Genomic DNA, 24,725 nt, shown 5'->3' with positions numbered 1-24,725 from the left:
AGCTTACTTTCAACGTGTAGATGAAATAACAAATGCTTGGAAGGATTAGGAGAACCAATTGACAAAAAGGTCATTGTTCGGAAAGTCCTCAGAACTCTTCCAGCAAGATTTAATCTTAAGGTTTTTGTCTTAGAAGATAGATCAAATTTAAGTAACTTGAGTATGGACGAACTACATGGGATACTTACAACTTATGAAATGAGGATTGAAGAAGAAGATGGTTCATCTAATATAGAAACAACATTCAAAGCATCCAAGAAGACCGAGAAGGGAAAATAGGTATCTAAACCAAGATCTAGTAATTGCAAAGAAGAGGAAGAAGAAGAGGAATTTTCAGATGAAGAATTTGCCTACCTTACAAGGAAGATGAAAAGAGGAACAGGTAAGTACAAAGGCAAACTTTCGTTAGCATGTTTTGATTGTGGTGAGATTGGTCATTTTGCAGCTAAGTGTCCTCATAAGAATGAAACATATACAAAAGGAAAGAAGGGTCAACGAAATTTCAACAAGAATAAAGGATTTAAGAAAAGCTTCTTCTCCAAGGAAGATAGCTCCTCATCCGAAGAAGAGAGTGATAATGATGAAGAAAACAAAGAAAGAGTATTATTTATGGCTAAGCACAAAAAGAAGGAAGCACCTGACGAAGAAAAATATGAAGAAGAAATGACTGAAATTGAATTTCAAAATGAAGTTGTTAGAGTTATAAAAGAACTCAAAATAGAAAGGAAAAATGTCAATTCTCTGGAAGCCAAATTGAAGGAAGTAAAAGAACACGCCAAGAACCTCAACAAAAGGAATGAAGAAGAAATCATTAGTCTCATAGTATAGTTAGAAGAAGCCAAATGAATTGAAGAATCACTCAGGAATGAGTTAAAAGAAAGCAACAAGGCAAGGGAAGAACTAGAAGCCAAAATAGTCTCTCTATGAAAGGAAGCAAAAAGGGGAAATGTCCAGCAGAACCTTGCAAGTAGCTCTAGAGCATTGGATGAGTTCATGAGTAGTCAAAGGCCAAATCAAAATGAAGGACAAAAGAAGATTAAAAATGACACAACTCCAAGAAGTAATCAAGAGACAATTCTTCCTCCAAGAAGGAATGAATACACAAGACCATTCAGACAAGATAACTCATTCAAGTACGCAAATTCGTTTAATGGTTATTGTTTTTCATGTGCTAACTTTGGACATATGGCTAGGGATTGTCAAAACAGGTACAATTATCAAAGATATTATCAATGGAATCAAAACCCTAGAAGTAGGTTTGTAGGATCACAAGACAGGTTTCACGACGACTTTGACAGTAGAAAGTTTACATCGTATGCTCCATTATTCAGGGCCAACATTGAATGTTACAAATGCCATAACTATGGGCACATAGCTCAAGATTGCAGGTACAAGATGGAATCCTCCATGAATGACAACCCTAACATCAGGTACAGGAAAGGACAACAGATGCAAGAAGATCAAGAAAATGAGAAAGTTTCAGCAATAATGCTTTTAGGCTTTGTAAAGGCAACAGATCTTGAGGTAGCAATAAGTACATTAGATAATCCATCCAAAGAGCTAGGTGGTACATTATTTTGAATAATCCAGCATGATGACTCCCTGAATATTGAAGAGGGGGAGTCTAAGAAGTAGCAATAGCACATTTGAAGATCAATCATTGATAGGTTGACATAAAGGAATATTATGGACAGTTTCAGTGGCAGGCAAAGTTAATCCATATTGATAGACAAAATCAATAATAGCAATTCGTATGAAGCATAGTATGTCATGAAGAGAGATGATTGAAGTAAGCATTAAGGAAAAGCATTTCGAAGCTAATAAGGTGCACGCAGAGTATGGATGATTTATTCATGAATACAGGCCAAATGTGATGCACGCAATTGGATAGGTGACATGATTCCAGGCAACACCAAAAGAGTCCCATATCATTGTCATAAAAAGGATCTTTAGATATCTCAAGGGAACAACAGAATATGGATTATGGTATCCTAAAGGAAATGAGTTAACTATGGTAGCTTATACTGATGTTGATTGGGCAAGAAGTGTTGATGATCGTAAAAGCACTAGTAGAGCAACTTTCTATCTAGGTGGTTCTCTTGTTTCGTGGTTAAGCAAGAAGCAATCGTCAATCTCTTTATCCACAGCAGAAGCAAAGTACAAGATCTTCAAGTGAAGTTTGATGAGCCCATTCGAATATTCTACGATAACACCACCGCATCAGTATCTCCAAGAATCATGTGATGCATTCAAAAACAAAAGACATTCTGATTAAGTACCATTTTGTTAGAGAATGAGTTGAATATATTAGGACCAAAGAACAAATCGCTGACATCTTTACCAAACCTTTACCACATGAGGCATTTGAGTATCTTTGCCAAAAACTTGGGATTCTCCCAAGTCCTCATTAGACTGGTCTTTTTATCTCGTCAAGTAGATAGGGGGAGTTGAGGCAAATTACAGGTCCGCAAGAGAAGCAGGTTGTCAAGGGGAGTCACCCTTTTCCATTGATGTCAAAGGGGGAGAGAAAGCGTTAGGAACCATGATGTCAAGGGGAGTTATGATCCCAAGGGAGTACCTGTGTTTCCATCAATGCCAAAGGGGGAGACTGTTGATAGGTGGTTCTCATTGATGTCAACCCAAGTAGCACCAAGAGCTACCTTGATCTTTGTCGGCAAATTTGGCATGGAAATTTGTGGTTTATTGTCTCCTAATCAATCTAGTTAGATCCTCCTCGAAAACATCTTTACGATGATATGTGGTACCCCACACAATTCGCTATGGTTTGAAAGTTATTTTCATTTTAAGTTGAAGACCCAAATTTGTGGGCTAAAACCCCAAAGGGTAGTGACATGACACCTTATCATTAATTCACCTACAATTGTCAATATATGACAATAATTCTCGCCGCAATCTCATTGTGTATAAGTTGAATGACTTCAAGCACCAAAGGCAATATCCAATCATTGACTTCGGAACCTTGGTAGGACCATATGCATTAAGTCAATCATTGATTTCAAATTTCAAACAGGTTGTTTAAGGGTTAGTTATTATTATTTATTAATTATTAAAGGGTGCTTATTGATTTTTCACATAACATTAATTTAGGAAGAGTTATTTATAATGTTTAATAGAGAATTCAGTCTAAGGTAAGGGATCACAAGTATTGTGCGCTCTTATGTCCATCTCCTCATCATTAAAGCTAACAGCCTACTTACTTTAGACATAAGTTAATTAATAAATGACAAATATTTGATAGTCAATTCCCATGTCTATCTTGAAACCCCACACTCTTCCAACGTTCACATTACACTTGCCCCTTCTAAAGTTTATAAATTATGGTATCACACTTTCCCCAAACGAATCATGAGATGTAACGAATTATCTTAACACATTCTGAAATTTTCGGTGACCTTAAAGCTAATAATGCAGGCATCATAATTGAGTAGAATTCATATCTGTGAGGATCCCAGCTTGGGAAAAGCATTCTTCTAGCGTTAAAATTTGTTGTGGCTCGTTCAGGATGAAGATCTATTGAAGCAAAGGTTTTGTAGCGTGAGGACCCGAGCTTAGGAAGAGCATTATTCCAGCGTTAAAATCTGTTTTGGCTCGTTTAGGATGAAGATCTATTCAAGCAAAAAGTTTTATAGCATTCGGACCTGTAACTCAAATTTGAGACACAAATGCACAATTCTATATTCATAAACCTTTTTGGAAACGAGTTCAGATCCCGGGCTTTGAATTTCAGTCTATGCCTTGGTAAAGTCTACTCCCTCGGATCCTTGTGAACAACTTGATTGTCATCCAAGCTGATAGCCTTTTGAAGAGCGAAGGTTTTGTAACAGTGGAGGAGATTGGATCTCATTGACACCTTTTCAGTTGCCTGAAGGATATATGGTTACTTTCAAAGAAATCGACACATAAATAAGGTTTCGATCCTATTGCAAGACGTCTTGTCACAAGACAGCAAAGTCTGGGCAGATTATTTCTTCAAGAAAAGCGAAGCACATCTGAAATTTTTTCGAACCCTGGGCAGCGAAAAGGACAGAAGATAGGGTTTGGTGTCTTGTTGCACTAGTCTTCTCATTTGATTGACAGTCTTATACCTCATCTAGCACAGCATGTGATCCAAAATATGCAGCGACCATTCATTCAATTGGCATCTTAGAATAAGGTATGTCCTGAGTTACAGTTGTTTTGAAAAGGAAAACATATTAACGTAACTGTTTTATTTCCCTTGGTTGGTACAAGTAGTTTGGAATTCATCTAGGAATTATAGGTACAAATATAGAACTAGTTAGGGTTAGACTATTCTAGGATTAGTTTTGATTGGATTTGGAGATATGTTAGGTATGTTAAGCTGAGTCTAGGGATAATTTCTAGGCTAGTTTTAAGTCTAGTCAGGGCTAGTCTCTTCGGCAGTTTTAGGTCTGGTTAGGATTGTCTTCTAGGGTAGCTTTTAGGACTGTATAAGGTCTAGCTTACGTCTGTTATAGTGTCATCAAAGGGGTCAAGTGTAGGTTTGTCTAAAAGTCAGGTTTGAGCATCATCAAGATTTTTGTGCCACCAAGCAAGAGTCAGGTAAGATTCTTTTGTTGTATATCCATTACTGCTTGCAGAAAATCTTCAGTACATTTATGATCTATTATTATGGTACTAACTCTCTTTGTAGTCAGAGGTAAGTTCGGGTTGTTACGTTTATTTTTCTTTGGGTATTGGGTTTCGTTTGGATTTGCAGATTCAACACAATTCAAGCATCCTCAACTGCTACAAAGAACAGTGACATGAAGATAGATCTACCACTGACATCAAGTAAGGCAGCTAGGCACAAGCAATAACACAGTGAAAATTGAAGAAGAGATCAAGCAATAAAGCAGTGAAAGGACAAGCAAGCAAATGACAAAGAGCAGAAGCATTTCAGCAATATCCACATCAATATCTCGTCTTGTAAGGAGTCTTTCCAAGAGTCAGTGTCATTTGTCAAACATTATACATCATTGTAAATGGGCCATTATCCCTTGTAAGGGAGCCCACATTTGTAAGGAGTCTGTATCATTGCCTGGAGTTGAAGGCGGCATATTTGTTTTGGGATAAGGGCTTGTGTTACTATTGAACAAGGGTTCTTCTTTTGTCAGGATAGAGTTGTTGGTCCGTCAAAGAAAATTCATTGAAAAATTATCATTGTAATGTGGATCATTGTCCCTGGTATGGGAGTCTAAACCTTTATTTTATATCGTCCTTTTAGGGTGGTAGGGTGGTGCTAGGGCAAGTTGGGGCTCGCTAGGGTGTTGGGGCATCCTTTCAGCAGAACGCTGATAATACTAGCGTGTTGGGGCATCCTTCCTGTGGGAGTTGGAGAAGAATGCTTTTCTAGAGTTCTAGGAAATTGTAGTTTTGTCTTCAGTTGGGGCTGGAGATTAAATAACTTATTAAAAAAGCATTTGGTGGTTTTTGACTTGGAGGGGGTTTTCCACCTAAAAATCTTGTGCCTATTGTCTCTATCTTTTGCATTGTTGTTTACTGCTTTTATTGAATAATTATAATAACTAAAGATTAACTAATGCTCTGAAAAGGATTAATAAAGTGCTAATTGCTAAGAAATGCTGATTCACCCCCCTCCCTATCAATATTTTCAACACCTCACAATGACTCAAAGAATTCATACACTTTTCCAAATTTTCGTATGTTAGGTTCATCATTAGCCCCTATTACATGTGTCAATAACCAAGAAGAGAAGTATTTCTTGAGAAATTCCATTAAAGAGTAAGTGTAGTGATAGAAGGTTTGGATTTGGGCATGTAACCTCGTGGACGATGTTGCCTAGTTATGTGAGGTTGTTTAAGATATTCATCCACATGAGCACCTTTTCTAACAGAGTGCTTATGCATTGAGTTACCCTTTCCTTGGCATTGTGTCTTGCAACCCTTTTACTTATCTTTTTATGGCTTTTTCTTTATTCCCTTTTTTATTTCATTTCCTTGAGTCCCCATTTTCTTGTATATGCATTTCATTGGATGGGGCTTGAAAAAATTTTCATTGAGTCCATTTAGGCACGTGTTTCATTGCATAAGACTAGGGGTAATGACTTTGTAGCGAGGGTGTCTAGTTAAAGCTTTGATTTGAATTTTCAATTGTCCTTCATATCCCTTTTTCTTTTTGCATTTTGAATTTTTTGTCTTGCCTTTCCATTTTTTTATGTTTAATCATATCAACCTTTACCTAAAAACTCCTCCTCCTGATGGGACTATGAAGCATGAAACTTTCTATGGAATATGACAACCAATCATGAGTAGGGCCATGGAAATTAACAAAGATGGAAAGTATCAAGTATGGATTGGGATATGGGTACATTATACCTTTTAAAGCCTCAAGTAAAAAAACTCAACCCAAGAGTGACAACACTTATCTAGAAGTTGATGTACCACTGAGCTGAAGCAGAAAAATATGCACAAATTTAGAGCATCATGATCCATTATCTAACTCAACAAATGGCCATTTCTTTCATGTCAAACACATAAGGTATTAACACTTGATATGAAAAGATGAGAATATGTACCTCATGTATGTAGAGCACCATGACCATCAATTGGGAGTGAGATGAGCAATAGTGTGAGAAGTATCATCAGTTGCTTAAGAAGAACCATGGATGTTGTCTATGGAACTGTTGCCTAGGATAGGGATCATAGGAGAAAAAATCTCCTCTAGTTACCCATAGATGTGAGAGGGTAGCAAAAAGTATTTAGAAAATGAAGTACAAAATTTCTTCGAAGACCATTGTTGTAAATTTGTCCCCCTCTTAAGGAAAATGGAAATGCTTGTTCTAAGGAAGAAATATTAACTAGATCTATTTCCTTATAAACATGAAATAACCATCCAATATATTTATGCTTGAAAGTCTCATTTAACCATTCGAACAATCCAATAGAAATCTTGTTGACTTGTCAATATACCAATAAATTATTTGCCCAAGGTGTAGGCACTGCTTCAACTAGTCTTATCTATACCCAAATGTAATATCTTTTGCATTTTTCTACTTTGAAGTAATCCCATCATTGGATTGGAGGCCAACCTAAAGCAATGGAGATATGAGAGCTTCATCTATCATTAGAGCTCTGCAATCATGATTTTTGAATGATTAATCATATTTGGTTCATTTGAAACAACGCATGTAAGCTTTGCATCCAAACATCAAGTTTCTCCCTATTTAGTACACCATCAAAATGAGGAATAGCAATTGTCTTATCTAGCTTAAAAGGAGACTGCCTTTTTTCTTTCTTTTAATCTCCTTACTAGTATTGTATTTCGATGTCATTAGGCCCTTCAGTTGGCTCTTTCTCAAAGTCATGTGAATTGCTTTGCCAAAGTCTAAACACCCTTTCATAACCTCAAGGACCATATTCAATATGAGAGCATCCACAAAAATACTTTTCTTAAACATACCAATATGACATCTATTCCTTTTAGATGTATTTGAAGGAGAAATAAAACTATGCTCTTTTAAGGTATTTAGTATTATATACACATAAAGTTGGTGCCCTAGATATTCTTGTAAAGAAATAATGAACCAATTTTTCAAAATAGATAACATAAAAAATAACCTTAAGACAAATTAGCAACAAATCTCTCATAATAGAATATAAAACTCAAGTTTTCATTTATTATGATGATAAAAAGAAATATCAACAAGATAAAATTTTCTAAAAAAACCTTTTAATATAAAAGAAAAATACAGGTGTATTCAATGATTAATGATATGAAGTTGACAAGGAGGAAGTCCATAATACCATTTGGATGTCTCAGCCGACTGATAAATACACAAAAAGAAGAAAAATAAGTCAGGTCAAAATATTATAGCTGTCAAAACAAAAAGAAAAATCAAGAATATTTACCATAAAACCTATAAGAATCAACATCAAGTATAATGGATCTACCTTAATACAGCTATTTCATTGCAAAAATCTTCCATGTTCTCTGTTGTCAAATCTTGTTCGAGCAAGATCTTAATTGCTACATCCGTTCCTCTCCATACTCCACGATAAACTTCTCCAAAGGAACCTTTACAACAGAAAAACATTAAGTTAAACAAATATAAGCATAAGAAGTTGGTCCATTCAAATCAAAAGCAACATTATCCCCTGAAATATTTCAAATTAAACACAAGCAACTATATGCAGAACTTAAGTGAAACTTCTAAAGGTCATTTCATGAAAAAGGAACTCTTACTGGACAGAAGAATACACCAAAATATATAACAATTAATCAATTGTTACAAAGGCAAGATGAAATTGAAGTAGAAACAAGAAGCCACTTTTGATATTCTTCCAGTAAGTATGTAGACAAAAGGACCAAGTTAGTGGAGAAGAAAACAAGAAGAGCCAAAGGTGGATCTGAATGCTCACATTTAAATTGCTGATGAAAGCTTCTTCAAGTATATGCAAAGTTGAGTGCTCTAAGGCAGGTGCAGGGAAGTCTGGACTATGCAATATGATCAAGAAAGCCTTTTTGATTGGTAACAATGAACAGTTAAGATTCTTGACTTCAGTATTAGGAAGATGTTAAAGGCAACAGTAATGAGCCTCGAAGGTCTCCTGGTACCCCTGTTATTTCTGCACCAGAGTGTTGGTTAGGTTTGACATATCATGCAGGAGAATGGCCTTTCAACTTTAGGATGATCAGCTAGTATGTTGCAATAAACAGAGGAAGCAGGCAACAGCAATTGGTACTCGCCAAATAATGAGCCACCAGTGAAGATGAACAAGTCACTTGATGAATTCTTGATTGGTTAAAACTTACAGAGCAAGCAGTCAAAGGACAAAGGAATGGTCCAAAAGAGTCATGCTTGTTTGATAATATATGACAATGTCAGCAGAGCAAACAGCAAGATGAGGAGAATAGTCGATTAATGAAACCTACCTAAAGGTCCATAATGCTTCCTGCCAGCATAAAATCTGATTGCTGACCTTAAAGGGATCACGTTACTGATCAAAGGATGATATTGTTATCAGGAAGAATTATGATTTTGATTTTGTGACATGCTAAGGAAAGCCCAAGCATAGGGGGGACAGTCTTCAAAAACAGATCAGAAGAAAAAGTATTTATGCATGCAAGAACAACATAAATACAGTGGAGACAAATTATACAGATAAATATTTGCAAATCAAACAAACAGAAGGCAAGAAAGAGACATTTACTCAGGGAGAGCAATTTACATCAGAGCTCATTCACAGGGGGAGTATGGTTGTGAAAATTCTATCACTGCAACATCTGATTTACTTTGCCTATTTATTTTCAATAAGTTATTTATGAAATTTCTTCAATAAACATTAAAATAAATTATGCTGCAGATATCAGACCATAATACAGAAACAAACACATGCACAAGAATAAACACATCAACATAGATATTTTGGACAACAGTCCCCGGAAAAACCCGGTGCAGCAAGGGAGAATTTTTTTATTCAGCGATTCTTCAATACAACCGGGTGTCAACCAGGTTTAGCCAACAAAGAGAAAAATTCTCAAGCACTTCTCCCAATCCCAGCATCAGCCTAGCTGACCTCTGCGTAGCTCCCAAACACTCTAGGTCAGCCTCTGCTTGTCTGCATCAGCCCTAGGCCTCTCTGCATCATCCACGCAGGCCCTCTAGTGACTGCGCAGTCTCTTGCTGCCTCAACGTCTGCCTGAAAGCCCTTGCGTCTACCTCTCCTGCCTCTGCGCTGGTCTTCTGTTGCTAATCCTGACTCTCTACTCTGTACTTGCTGCCTCCTGCTACTCTCCAAACCACTAGTTCGAATTTCTTAGCTAACCCCACTCCAAAAATCGAATTGACTAGTCTCCCTCAGTGTGTTCTCCAACTGACCCTCAAGCCTCTTATTATGTTGATTTGGGGTAGCATCGGATGTGCTCTAGCCACAAAAATTAGTGGACAGGCTAAAGCACATGAGATCTCCAAGACCCAGAAATGGTTTGGGCAGATTCTAACTGGTTTGGGAGATATTAAAATAATTAATATTTTTAATAGAGTCCCTAAGTCTAAACTCAGGAGAAATAAAATATTAATGGGTATTAATATATAATTCGGTTAGAAGGTTCCAAAAGTCATGGATCAAGCCAAATCTAATCTTAGCCATTAATTAGAGATTTAATCTCGGCCATTGAAGGACCAACAGGAAAAAGTATAAGAAGAGGCTTGAGGGTCAGTTGGAGAATACAGTGAGGGAGACCAATCAGTTCGATTTCTGGAGCAAGGTTAGCTGAGAAATTCGAACTAATGGTCTGGAGAGCAGCGGGAGGCAGCAAGTACGGAACAGAGAGTTAGGATCAGCAAGAGAAAACCAACACAGATGCAGGAGAGGCAGACGTAGGGCCTTTAAGCAAGACGTAGAGGTAGCAGGAGACTGCGCAGTCACTAGAGGGCCTGCGTGGGTGACACAGAGAGGCCCAGGGCTGATGCAGACAAGCAGGGGCTGACGCAGAGTGTCTGCAAGTTACGCAGAGGTCAGTCAGACTAACGTTGGGACTGGGAGAAGTGCTGCAGAATTTTTCTCTCTGTTGGGTAAGTTAGTTTGGCACCCTGTTGTACTGAAGAATTGCTGAATAATAAAATCCTCCCTTGCTGCACCAGTTTTCCCACATTAGGTTTTTCCAGGGACTGTTGTCCAAAATATCTGTGTCGATGTGTTGATTCTTGTGCATGTGTTTGTTTCTGTATTATGGTGTGATATCTGCAGCATAATTTATTTTAATGTTTATTGAAGGAATTTCATAAATAACTTATTGGAAATAAGTAGGCAAAGTAAATCAGATGTTGTAGTGATAGAATTTTCACATGGTATCAGAGGAAGTAATCATAGACAGGAAGGGAAAATTAGTTATGGGTCGAGACCATGATGCAGAGGCATCCACGATAGGGGACTCGCTCAGATTTTCAAAAAATTGCACAAGAGATTTTGATTTCTCCATGTTGGCTTCGAGGATGGAAGAAGAAGAGGCTTGTATGACTAGTTCTGCATCATCAAATGTATGGTATATAGATAGTGGAGCCTCTTGGCATATGACTGGAATCAGGGAATGTTTCTCAGAGTATCGAGAAGAGAAGATGAAATTTCAGATCACCATGGGGAACAAGGCAAAGTGCACTCTAGTAGGGAAGGGTACCATAGTTTTTCAAACAAAATCGGGATAATGGTTCTGCGCTACAAATGTGCTACTGTCTACATGTACCAGGATTGGGGATGAACTTACTTTCCGTGTCGCAACTTCAAGGCAAGGGCTATGATGTCTACTTCATCAAGGAGAAGGTATACATCAAACACCTGACCTGGAAAAAGAAAGTACAGATCGGGCTCAAAAGTAACAGGTTGTACAGATTACAACTAGAATCACCAATGACACTAATAAGCAATCATGGCGACAAGGACTTGAACAAACTATGGCACAGAAGAATGGGACATTTGCACCATGGGGCTCTAAGAATTCTCAGGAGCACTGTAACAGGAGTTCCGGATCTTAGTACGGAATGAGACGATGTATGCAGAGGATGTGCTCTAGGAAAGTATGCCAAGGCAACATTTCCTAGGAGTAAACACAGGGCCAAGAGTGTACAGGGTTGATACACTCAGATATCTGTAGACCTATGTCCACCAAAGCTCTTAGTAGTGCTGAGTATTTCCTTAACTTCATTGATGACCACTCAAGGAAAACTTGGATTTATTTTTTGAAAACCAAGGACGAGGTTTTCTGTCAATTCAAAGAGTTCAAGGCTCTGGGGGAGAAGACTGGGAAGAAAATAAAAGTTTTGCGCTCAAATAATGGTGGAGAGTATGTCGATAAGGACTTCATTGATTTTTGCGCTAAGGAGGGCATCAGAAGAGAGTGGACAGCTCCATACAATCCGGAGCAGAATGGAGTAGCGGAAACGAAGAATAGGACTATTGTAGAAGCAACTAAGGCCATGATGTATGATCAGGAAATGCCAAAATTCATGTGGACAGAAGCATGTAACACAACAGTCTATGTTCAGAACAGGACTCCTCATCGAGTGTTGGGCAAGATTACTCGAGAGAAAGTTTTCACAGGGAAAACGCCTAAAGTCAGTCATTTCAGGATATTTGGGAGTTTAGCATATTGCCACATACCCGAGGAAAATGGTAAAAGCTGGATCAAACTGCGGAAAAGGGATATCTAGTGGGATATAACAAGAACGCTAAGGCATACAAAATTTATCTTCCACGGAGTAGGAAGGTAGTGGTTCGACGAGATGTAAAGTTCATGGAGGACAGGGCTTTCAAAAAATCTCATGAGATGCCTTCAAGGAGCAGTCAAAAGAAGAGTCGTTGGTTAAATCTCTTCAACCAACAAAACTAAAGAATTCTTCCTCTGATCAAGAAGATTCACAGGATGAGGAGGAGCTAAAAGAAGCACCCCCTGGCGGAAAAAGAACTAGTAGGGAACTTCGTCAGATTCTGCGAGATGCAGACGACTTCATCGGTGCGCCAAGAAACAATAAGAGGGAGCGAAAACAGTTAGATAGATATCAGGCATTAGTAGCTCAGGATGGGGAGCTTGCGAGTTTCCAGGAGGCAGCTCAACATCAGGTTTGGCTAGATGCGATGGTAGAGGAGTACAACTCCATAATGGTGAACAATGTCTGGGAGGTAGTGCCAAGGCCTCAAGACAGATCAGTGCTAGGTTCAAGATGGATCTACAAGATCAAATACGCTGCAGACAGCAGTGTTGAGAAATACAAGGCCAAGTCTGTGGCTAAGGGGTATGCTCAAAACGAAGGAATTGACTACGAGGAGACCTTCACCCCAGTAGCCAAGTACACATCTATTAAGACCGTGATATCTCTCGCAACTCAGATGGGGTGGGAGATTCATCAAATGGATGTCAAAACGGCTTTTTTGAACGGGGTGATAAAAGAAGAGGTATACATCTATGTTGCAGGAAACGTGGCATAGAGGTCTGTTTCCGTACGGAAACGGGTACGAAACGCGGAAACGCGTTTGGTACGGCCGTGAAACGCGTTTCCGGCCATACTGCCACGTTTTCCGAAATGGAAACATGGCCAGTACGGCCGAAAACGTGTTTCAGGGCCGTACGACCCACGTTTCCTCATTAACTCGTGTTTTTTTTTTTTTTTTTTTTTAATTTGTTTTTTAATTTACTTTTAGGGTATGTTAGTGCTTTCTAGATGTGTGTCTAAAGTTATAAAAGTGAATTGCAGTTCATCAGGAAGTTTGAGGCATATGCAGTTCATGGTAATGTTAAATTCTTAAAGTAAAAGTGATATTCTCCTTTATTTTCCATTTTCATCCTTCTACTTAAATTTTTAACATTACCATGAAATGACTCAGGATGTTTGAGAGTGGTTTCGCCCTCATTGGATTTCATATGGAGAAAGTAGAATTTTAGATTTCACTCAAAATCCAGCAGACTTATTGTTTTTCAGGATTTCAGGATTGGGGGGATTACAATGTTTCCATTGGATTTTATCATGTACTAAAGTATGGAACTTGTATTTAATCAAGAGAATCAAGCCCTGTATGTAGGGAAAACTCCCAATAATCAAGATCATGTAGGGTACTAGGGTATGAAACGTGTATTTAATCAAGAGCACTAAGGTCATTCTACTATGTAGGAGGAGACTCCCAATACAACAGTGGTCCTTCTAAAGAATGGGATGTGGATGCAGAAAATCCTGATTTGGATCTCTCTCTTGCAGCATTATAGTCTTTATTGTACTTGCAACCTCATATATTAATATAAATAAACGCTGATTTTGAGATTTGGATATATAATAAACGTTGCTTTTGGATATTCCGATATTTTTATTTTCATTATGTGATCATTCATGAGTAAATGTGATGTAAATTAAATCTTAATGTTTAAGTGTAATAAATTATAATGTGTCATTTATGCTTTATGATTGCACATATATATATATATATATTGAAAATATTTAAATATATATATATATATATATATATTTAAATATTTTCAATATATATATATATATATATTCGCGTTTCCCCGTTTCCAAAATTTGGGGAGGTCGCGTTTCGTATCGCTTCCCGTTTCGGAAACTCGTACCCGTTTCCCCGTTTTGTGCAACTTAGGTATACATTAAACAACCAGAGGGCTTTGAGACACATGAGAAGAAGTCTCATGTATGTAGATTGAAGAAAGCCTTGTATGGGCTGAAACAAGCACCTAGAGCATGCTACGGTTGAATCGATGGCTACTTGTAGAAGATGTGATTTGTCAAGAGTGACGCAGACTTGAATCTCTATTATCTGGTTGTAGAGGATGAACCGCTAATCTTAGTATTGTATGTGGATGATCTCTTTCTGACAAGATCATCCAGGCTCCTTGGGGACTGCAAGAAGAATCTAGCCACAGAATTCGATATGAAGGATTTGGGACAGATGCATTACTTCCTAGGGTTGGAAGTTTGGCAACAGAAGGGAGAGATCTTCCTTCGGCAAGGGACATATGCTACAGAAATCTTGAAAAGATTCAGGATGGAGGAATGTAGACCCATGGCTATTCCAATGATCACCAATTGGAAGAAGATTGATGCATCAGAAGACAAGGATGTTGATCCCACCCTATATAGGCAACTCATAGGGTCCCCGATGTATCTGGTCAATACCAAGCCAGACATTTGCTACGCCGTCAACACCCTCAGTCAGTTCATGGTGGAACCGAGGAGGGTGCATTGGGCAGCAGCCAAACACGTTCTCAGGTATTTACAGAGAACGGTCAATTATGGACTCTTGTACACCAAGGGTAAGGATATCAGATTGAGTGGATTTATTGATGCAGATTGGGTAGGAAGTTCAATGGATCGGAAAAGTACCTTTGGATACTATTTCAACATTGGATCAGGAATGACATCCTGGTGCAGTAGGAAATAGAAGTCCATGGCTTTGAGCTCATCTGAGGTAGAATACATGGCGGCGAGCACAGCTTCGTGTGAGGCCACATGTCTTAGAAAACTGCTTGTGAGCCTATTCAGAAGGAAAATGGAGGCAACCAGGATCATGTGCGTTAATCAGAGTTGCATCAAGCTCTCTAAGAATCCAGTGTTTCATGGTCAATCAAAGCATATTGATATCCAGTGTCACTTTGTCAGAGACTGTGTCAAACGAGGAGTTGCACAGTTGAGCTACAAAGTTGGAAGGACAAAGTTTGATTACTTCAGGGAAAGATGGGGATGATAAAGAAACCATTTCAGCAACAGAAATGGGGGTGATAGCAACACGGATGCAGAGGGAGTTGTCGTACAGATGCAGCAATGTCAGTAGCAGAGCCATGGGCAGCAGTACAAGATGTAGCAATGCAGAGGATGTTGCGCAGGGAGACTTAGCATCAGCACAAGGACCGATGCCGGATGATCAGGGTGATACTCAGTGAGGAGTATTACTAGAGCACAGTCCTCGCTAAGAGGAAGTGTTGATTTGGGGTTGCATCGGATGTGCTCTAGCCACGAAAATTGGTGGAGGCTAAAGCACATGAGATCTTCAAGACCCAAAAATGGTTTGGGCAGATTCTAACCGGTTTGGGAGATATTAAAATAATTAATATTTTAAATGGAGTTCCTAAGTCTAAACTTAGGAAAAATAAAATATTAATGGGTATTAATATAAAACTCGGTTAGAAGGTTCCAAAGGTCATGGATCAAGCCAAATCTAATTTTAGTCGTTGATTAGAGATTTAATCTCGGTCATTGAAAGACAAATAGTAAAAAGTATAAGAAGAGGCTTGAGGGTCAGTTTGAGAATACACTGAGGGATACCAGTCAGTTCGATTTCTGGAGCGGGGTTAGCTGAGAAATTCAAACTAGTGGTCTGGAGAGCAGAAGGAAGCAACAAGTACGGAACACAGAGTTAGGATCAGCAACAGAAGACCAACGCAGAGGCAGGAGAGGCAAACGTTGGGCCTTTCAAGCAGACACAGAGGCAACAAGAGACTGCGCAGTCACTAGAGGGCCTGCGTGGGTGACGCAGAGAGGCCCAGGGCTAACAAAAAGTGTCTGGGAGCTGCGCAGAGGTCAGCCAAGATGACGCTGGGACTGGGAGAAGTGGTGGAGAATTTTTCTCTCAGTTGAGTAAGCCAATTTGGCATCCTGTTGTACTGAAGAATTCTTGAATAACAAAATCCTCCCTTGCTGCCCAGTTTTCACACATTGGGTTTTTTCGGGGACTGTTGTCCAAAATATCTGTGTCGATGTGTTAATTCTTGTGCATGTGTTTGGTTCTGTATTATGGTGTGATATCTGCAGTAGTTTATTTTAATGCTTATTGAAGGAATTTCATAAATAACTTATTGGAAATAAGTAGGCAAAGTAAATCAGATGTTGCAGCGATAGAATTTTCACATCTTATACTTTTCTCGTTGGTCCATCAACAGACGAGATTAAGTCCCTAATCAACGACTAAGATTAGATCTGACTTGATCCATGAATTTTGGACCATTCTAACTCAATTTTATATTAATTCACATTAATATTTTATTTTCCCTAAGTTTAGACTTAGGGACCCCATTAAAAATATTAATTATTTTAATATCTTCTAAACTGGTTAGATTCTGCCCAAACTATTTATGGGTCTTGGAGATCTCATGTACTTTAGCCTCTCCACTAATTTTCGTGGCCAGAGCACATCCGATGCTACCCCAAATCAACACTCCCTCTTAGCGAGGATTGTGCTCTAGTAATACTCCTCACTGAGTATCACCCTGATCATCTGGCATCGAACCCTTTGTTGATGCTAGGCCTCCCTGCCCAACATACTCTGCACTACTGCATCCTGTACTATTGCCCATGGCTCTGCTACTGCAACTACTGTATCTGTACGGCAACTCCCTCTGCATATGTGTTGCTGCTAGTCCTTTTCTCCCAACACTCCATCTGCACTGCAACTCCCTCTATATTCGTGCTTCTATCACCCCCATTTCTGCTACTGAAACGGGTTCTTTATCATTCCCATCTTTTCCCTTAAGTAATCAAACTTTGTCCTTCCAAGGGCCTTGGTGAGGATGTCTGCCACCTGTTCTCCTCTAGGAGTGTAGCTCAACTGTACAGCTCCTCGTTAGACACAATCTCTGACCAAGTGAAACACCGGATATCAATATGCTTTGACCGATCATGAGAAACTAGATTCTCAAAGAGCTTGATGCAACTCTAATTATCGCAAATGATCCTGGTCGCCTCCATTTTCCTTCTGAATAGGTCCACAAGCAGTTTTCTAAGCCATATGGCCTAACACGAAGTTGTGCTCGCCGCCATATATTCTGCCTCAGATGAGCTCAGAGCCATGGACTTCTGTTTCCCACTGCACCAGCAAGTCATTCCTGATCCCATGTTGAAATAGTACCCAGAGGTACTTTTCCAATCCACAAAACTTCCTGCCCAATCTGCATCAGTAAATCCACTCAATCCATATCCTTACACCTGGTGTACAAGAGTCCATAATCGATTGTTCCTTGTAAATACCTAAGAACGTGTTTGGCTGCTGCCTAGTGCGCCCTCTTCGGTTCCACCATGAGTTGATCGAGGGTGTTGACAGCATAGCAAATGTCTGGCCTAGTATTGACTAGATACATCAAGGACCCTATGAGCTTCCTGTATAGGGTGGGATCAACATCCTTGTCTTTTGATGCATCAATCTTCTTCCAGTTAGTGATCATTAGAGTAGCCATGGGTCTACAATCCTCCATCCTGAATCTTTTCAGGATTCCTATAGCATACGTCCCTTGCCCAAGGAAGATCTCTCCCTTCTGCTGCCAAATTTCCAAACCTAGGAAGTAATGCATTAGTCCCAAATCCTTCATATTGAATTCTGTGGCTAGATTTTTCTTGCAATCCCCAATGAGCCTGGATGATCCTGTCAAAAAGAGATCATCCACATAAAATACTAAGATTAGCGGCTCATTCTCTATAACCAGATAGTAGAAATTCGGATCCGCATCACTCTTGAGAAATCCCATCTTTTGCAAGTAGCCATCGATTCGACCATACCATGCTCTAGGTGTTTGGTTCAGCCCATACAAGGCTTTCTTCAATCTACATACATGAGACTTCTTCTCATGTGTCTCAAAACCCTCTGGTTGTTCAATGTATACCTCTTCTTCTATTACCCCGTTCAAAAAAGTTGTTTTGACATCCATCTAATGAATCTCCCACCCCACCTGAGCTACAAGAGATATCACGGTCCTAATAGATGTACATCTAGCTACTGAGGCGAAGGTCTCCTCGTAGTCAATTCCTTCCTTTTGAGCATACCCCTTAGCCACAAACCTGGCCTTGTGTTTCTCAAGACTGTTGTTCGCAGTGTATTTGATCTTGTAGATCCATTTCGAACCTAGTGTTGATCTATCTTGAGGCCTTGGCACTACCTCCCAGACATCATTCACCATTATGGAGTTGTACTCCTCTACCATCACATCTAGCCAAACCTGATGTTGAGCTACCTTCTGGAAACTGGCAGGCTCCCCATCCTGAGCTACTAATCCCTGATATCTATCTGGTTGTTTTCGCTCCCTCTTATTGTTTCTTGCCGCACCGATGAAGTCCTTTACATCTCACAAAATCTAACAAAGTTCCCTGCTAGTTCTTCTTCTGCCAAGAGGAGGATGTGGCCCTAGCATCTGAGGGAAAGTAGGAGAAGCGGAAGAAGAAAGATCTCTCCAAGATCAAGTGCTTCCACTGTGGGGAGATGGGTCATTATGCGACCCAGTGCTAAAGGAAGAAGAGTAAGGGAGAGTCTTCCGAGACTAAGGTAGCGCTAGCACGGGTAGAGAAGAAAGTTTTGACAAACAATGATTGTGCCATGAGTGCACACGCACCAGTTGAGCGGAGGTGGAGACATCGCACTGTAGTCAGGTGGACCATAGGCGATGAGGGGCAAGATCCTTGAGGTACCCAGCCTCTTGGATTAGACCTTGCTATGGGAGCCCTGACAAGGAGTAGCAGGACTCGCTGAGTGGATAGAGATGGATGCGGATGGAGCAGCAGAGAGAGCTACAGTGCAGGAGTCCCGAGACAGCACAGAGCTAGCCAGCTGCAGTAGTGTGAGAGGACAAGAGTGTTGCAGCAGTGCGAGAGGCACAAAGAGGTGTGCAACGGTGCAAGATGCAAGGAGTTATTGCAGCAGCACAGAGGTCAGAGAGAGGGAGCACTTGTCAGTGGCAGAGGGAGTTTCAACATCAGAGGGTGTTTCTAGCCCAACAGGGAGGTCAGTTGGGAGATCAGTGACTTACTTCTCAGTGATTGAGTTGCAGTGCAGTAGTGGGCAACACAATGCAGCATGATGAGAGGAGGTGCAGTGCGGATGCAGTGCTGGGAGAAAGGACCAGCAACAGCACGGATGCAGAGGAGGTTGTCGTACAAATGCAGCAGTGGTAGTGGTAGAACCATGGGTGGCAGTACAGGAGGAAGTAGTGCAGAGGATGTTGGGCAGGAAGGCCTAGCATCAGCACAGGTACCGATGTCAGATGATCAGAGTAATACTCAGTGAGGAGTATTGCTAGAGCACAGTCCTCGCTAAGAGGGAGTGTTGATTTGGGGTAGCATCGGATGTGCTCTAGCCATGAAATTTGGTGGAGAGGCTGGGGCATATCAGATCTCCAATACCCAAAAACAGTTTGGGCAGATTCTAAACAGATTAGAAGATATTAAAATAATTAATATTTTTAATGGAGTCTCTAAGTTTAAACTTAGGGAAAATAAAATATTAATGAGTATTAATATGAATCTATGTTAGAGTGGTCCAAAAGACATGGATCAAGCCAAATCTAATCTTAGTCGTTGATTAGGGACTTAATCTCAACCGTTGAATCGTCAACAGGGAAAGTATAAGAGGAGGCTTGAGGGTCACTTGGAGATCACACCAAAGTGATCATTCATTCTATTCTTTAGAGTGGGGTTTGCTAAGAAAGATAGAATCAGTGATCGGGAGAGAAGCTGAGGGGCATTGAGTACAGAGAAACAAAGAAGGCAGAGATTGTGCAGGGAGACCAACGCAGTAGCCAAGGAGAGTGACGTAGAGCCAGCAAGGGCCACGCAAAGGCAGCCAAGTGCTGCGAAGAGCACCAAAGAGGCCAGTGTGTCTGACGCAGAGGCCCAGAAAGCTGACGCAGGGCCTCCTGGGGCTAATGCGGGCCAAGAAAAGTTGACGCAGCACCAGCGTGAGACAAAGAGGGGCTGACGCAGTCCAACTTGCGTAGACGCTGTAGTTGCAGAGTAGTTTTGTGCTGAGGATTTGCCGGAAGGATTATCCGGGGTTTCAGCCAGGAGATTTGTTAGAAACTGAGAGCTATTACTGCCAAGGAAATTCTTTGTTGGGTAGGCCAATTTTGGCACCCAGATTGTACTCTGATATTGCTTAATAAGAAAACCCTCAGATAGCTACATCGGTTTTCCCACATTGGGTTTTTCCAAGGACACTAGTCCAAAAATAATGGTGTCATATGGCGTGTTTGTTTCTGTTTCTTTTAGTTGTTGATCTGTAATATGTTGAGCATGCACTGGTGTTTATTATTAGTATTTACATTGTAAATAACTTGTTAAGTAAAATAACAAGTAGGTAGAAATAAATCATATAAAGTGCATGGAGGGTTTCTAACTAAGTAAACTTACAAACTTCAACATGGTATCAGAGCGTGATTGCAGATCACAGGAGGACTAAAAGACATCAGCCGAGAAGAGCAATAGCAGCAGAAAACAGTTGTCTCGCGGTGACAGAAGTTGTTTCTAACAGCACAGAAGCCAAGAAGTGTGACTTAAAGCCGACCAGAGCCATGCAGAAGAAGCCAGGAGCTGCGCAGAGCCTTAGAGAGGCCAGCGTTGCTGACGCCGAGGGCTAGAGGGCTGACGCAAATCCATCTGGGGTGATGCAGAACCAGCATGAGGCAAAGAGGGGCTGACACAGTTCACAAAGAGGCAGTTGCTGGAGTCTAGAAGGCTGCAGAAATATTGCAGAGTGGAGCTGGTGAGGTATTGTAGTCAAAATAGTACCTGACAGAGTAGGGCCAGAGGAGTTGTTACCGAGGGTTTCTAGCAGAGGAACCTGGATCAGCAGTGCAGTTGCATAAGACAATCATAGTAGGGGGCATCTCGACAAGCGGTAGAAGGATTTCCAGGAGGGAAATCAGGACTCAGAGGGAGTCTAGGAGAGAACTTCCAGACGGGAAGTAGAAACTCAAAGGAGTCAAACAAAGAACTTCCAGGAGGGAAGTAGAGGAGCGTCATGGCACTACACGAGGTAAGAGACCAGGATAGACTGGACAAAGCATCAAACTTCGTAGTCCGGAAGCCCAGAATCTTTTGAGTGCTTGACAGGAATCGTGTCAAGAACTTCGCCTTGAAGGTTATAGCTATCCTAGTCGACCCCAATGATAACGACAAGTACAAAGAGGCGATGGCGAGGGCCAAGTGCATTATCCTTGACAGGGTCAACGATCATGTGGTACCACATATAGCCGAGAAGGAAATGGCAGTTGAGATGTGGGAGGCTCTCAAGAACCTGTACCAACATACTTTTGTGCAAAGAATATTGCTGCTCGAGAACCAGATGAGGTCATATCAGATGAAGAAGGGTCAATCGATTGACACCTTCCTCGAAGGACTGAATGAGATCCGAGACTAGTTGACTGCTATAGGAGTGAAACAGGATCAACAACTTATGGTGAAGACAACCCTGAATGTTGTCTCAGAAGATTGGGAAGTGTTTGTCCAGAGTATCCTGGGCAGAGGGACTCCCCTACCTTGGGACAAGATGTGGGCAGCTCTTCGCTAGGAAGAGATCAGACAGCGGTCGAAGACAGGTAGCAGCAGCAAAGGGATCAAAGTCAAGCAAGAGGAGGAGGATGTGGCCCTAGCATTTGAGGGAAAGTAGGAGAAGCGGAAGAAGAAAGATCTTTCCAAGATCAAGTGCTTCCACTATGGGGAGATGGGTCATTATGCGACCCAGTGCCCAAGGAAGAAGAGTAAGGGAGAGTCTTTCAAGACTAAGGCAGTGCCAGCATGGGCAGAGAAGGAAGCTTTGACAAACGATGATTGTGCCATGAGTGTGCACACAACACTTGAGCGGAAGTGGGGAGACATCGAGTTGTAGTCAAGTGGACTACAGGCGATGAGGGGCATGATCCTTGAGGTACCCAGCCTCTTGGATTAGACCTTGCTACGGGATCCCCGACGAGGAGTAGCAGGACTAGCTGAGTGGATAGAGATGGATGCAGATGGAGCGGCAGAGAGAGCTACAGTGCGGTGTCCCGAGACAGCGTAGAGCTAGCAAGCTACAGCACTACGAGAGTCGCAGGAGCGTTGCACCAATGCAGGAAGGCACAGAGAGGTGTGGAACGCTATGAGATGCAGGGAGTTGTTGCAACAACGCAGAGGTCAAAGAGTGGGAGCACTTGTCAGCAGCAAAGAGAGCTTCAGCATCAGAGGGTGTTTCTAGCCCAACAGGGAGGTCAGTTGGGAGATCAATTACTTACTTCTCAGTAACTGAGTTGCAGTGCAGCAGTGGGCAGCACGATGCGGCATGATGAGAGGAAGTGCAGTGCGGATGCAGTGCTAGGAGAAAGGATCAGCAGCAGCACAGATGCAGAGGGAGCTGTCGTACAGATGCAGCAGTGGCAGTGGCAAAACCATGGGCAGCAGCACAGGAGGCAACAGTGTAGAGGATGTTGGGCAAGAAGGCCTAGCATCAACACAGGTACCGATGTCGGATGATCAGAGTAATACTCAATGAGGAGTATTGCTAGAGCACAGTCCTCGCTAAGAGGGAGTGTTGATTTGGGGTAGCATCGGATGTGCTCTAGCCACGAAATTTGGTGGAGAGGCCGGGGCACATGAGATCTCCAATACCCAAAAAGGATTTGGGCAAATTCTAAACAGATCAGGAGATATTAAAATAATTAATATTTTTAATGGAGTCCCTAGGTTTAAACTTAGGGAAAATAAAATATTAATGAGTATTAATATGAATATGTGTTAGAGTGGTCCAAAAGACATGGATCAAGCCAGATCTAATCTTAGTCGTTGACTAGGGACTTAATCTCGACCGTTGAATCGTCAACAGGGAAAGTATAAGAGGAGGCTTGAGGGTCACTTGGAGATCACACCAGAGTGATAAGTCATTCTATTCTCTAAGCGGGGTTTGCTAAGAGAGATAGAATCAGTGATCAGGAGAGAAGCTGAGGGGCATTGAGTACAGAGAAACAAAGAAGGCAGAGCTTGTGTCGGGAGAGCAACGCAGCAGCCAAGGAGAGCGATGCAGAGCCAGCAAGGGCTCACGCAGGGCCACACAGAGGCAACATACATCGAATCTAGATACTAAAATGTGTTAGGGGCTCAACCTTCAAACCGTCACCCTGGTTTTGGGGTGAAAAATGAGTGGAAAAACCCAGAAAATTATCCTCCTCTGAAAAATAAAGGATAATTAACTAGATTAAAAAAAAGCTCCAAGGTGTACGCATTTGCTGATCAAATCCCAACATCCTAGGCCTGTTACATACTCAAAACTCATCATTACTAGTATCACTTATTACAATTCCCCACAGGGTGTGGAATCTGGGTACAAGAAAGATGATGAGAAAATAGAAGTAGAGTTAAAAGACTCTGTTGACTGATGATATTTGATGGTACAAGTATCCTCTGGATCATCCCTGGGCATGGAGTCTTCATATAATCATCAGGTGCCACTCCAGTGGTCAACAATAGCCATCATTTTTTGTATACTCCTCTTCCTCCCAATTTCAGCCTCTATTTCTTTTTGCCTAGCCTTTTCTTCTTGAAACTTCTCAAAGCTATTTAACAACTCCTTCCTAATCTCCCCAATTTGTGGTGATTCACATGGAGTAATTTGGCCTCTAAGCCCTGCCAAGTGTTGTTTCAGCCTATTAATGCCCCCAAGACCCCCCTTAATTTTTCTATGGAAAAATTTGCAATGCATTTGATTATCAACCATTTCATCATATGCCCAAGCAACATCTTTCACTCTAGGAGCCATTTTTTGACTTGGAAATGAAAGGAAAAAATTCTAAAAATGAAAACAACAAAAAAAAACATTGCTTCAATGTTCATTTCTTTCAAAAAAAAAAACTCTTTTAAATATCTAGATTTGCACAAAAAAATAAATAAGAAAAAACAGATTTGTAGAAGTGAAAAAAAAATACCTCTAGGCACAAACTACCTCCTTAAAGTTGCTCCAACAAACCAACTCTTCAATGCTGCTCTAATGGCTGCCCAAGAAGCTCCTCACTCCTGCTCCAATGCTTGCCCAAGACTCCTCAACTCTTCACAAACTCCTCACAAATTCTCACTCAATTGCAATGAGATGGTTGTGAAGAAATGAGAGGGGTTGAGTAGCTTTTATAGGGTTTGGGAGAGGGAAATGGACCCCAAAGAACCCAAACGTAGAAAAGAATGGGCTTTGGGGTCCCCAACAAACACAGCAAAAAAAAATCGCTTTTCGGCCGCACCCACCGAGCCATCCAAGTCGGTCACCGACTCGGCCGGCTCAGTAACAACTCGGTCGGCCGAACCGAACTGGCCACCGAGCCGACCCAGCCAAGCTTTGGCTCGATTTGGGTCAGCCATTTCGGAGTCTGTTCGGAAGATTCTTAAAACACTGGTCCTAACCCCAAAGGGCTACATTGGCACATGTAGGGTGTGTGCAGAGAGCCATGGGCCTCCACAGGAGCAAACATCATTC

General features: G+C 41.0%; 1 protein-coding gene across 3 annotated transcripts in view; it reads right to left on the bottom strand.

Annotated features, from left to right (window-relative positions):
* The window catches only part of LOC149182644 (putative serine/threonine-protein kinase SIS8), a 421,365-nt gene that overhangs the window by 34,361 nt on the left and 362,279 nt on the right, over positions 1-24,725 (bottom strand). For all 3 annotated transcript variants that reach the window (XM_089416917.1, XM_089416916.1, XM_089416915.1), the window contains 2 exons: positions 7,932-8,055; positions 7,785-7,804 (listed from right to left, as the gene is read on the bottom strand). In XM_089416917.1, coding sequence (XP_089273043.1) covers positions 7,785-7,804; positions 7,932-8,055 — 144 coding nt within the window. The remainder of the gene's footprint in view (positions 1-7,784; positions 7,805-7,931; positions 8,056-24,725) is intronic.

This window comes from Pinus tabuliformis, chromosome 3_2 (genome assembly GCF_031772625.1).
Source record: "Pinus tabuliformis cultivar Carrire ecotype Pingquan chromosome 3_2, CPIR1, whole genome shotgun sequence".
NCBI lineage: Eukaryota > Viridiplantae > Streptophyta > Pinopsida > Pinales > Pinaceae > Pinus > Pinus tabuliformis.
Note: the sequence above shows the minus strand (reverse complement) of the source record. Positions and strands in the feature narration are given on the sequence as shown.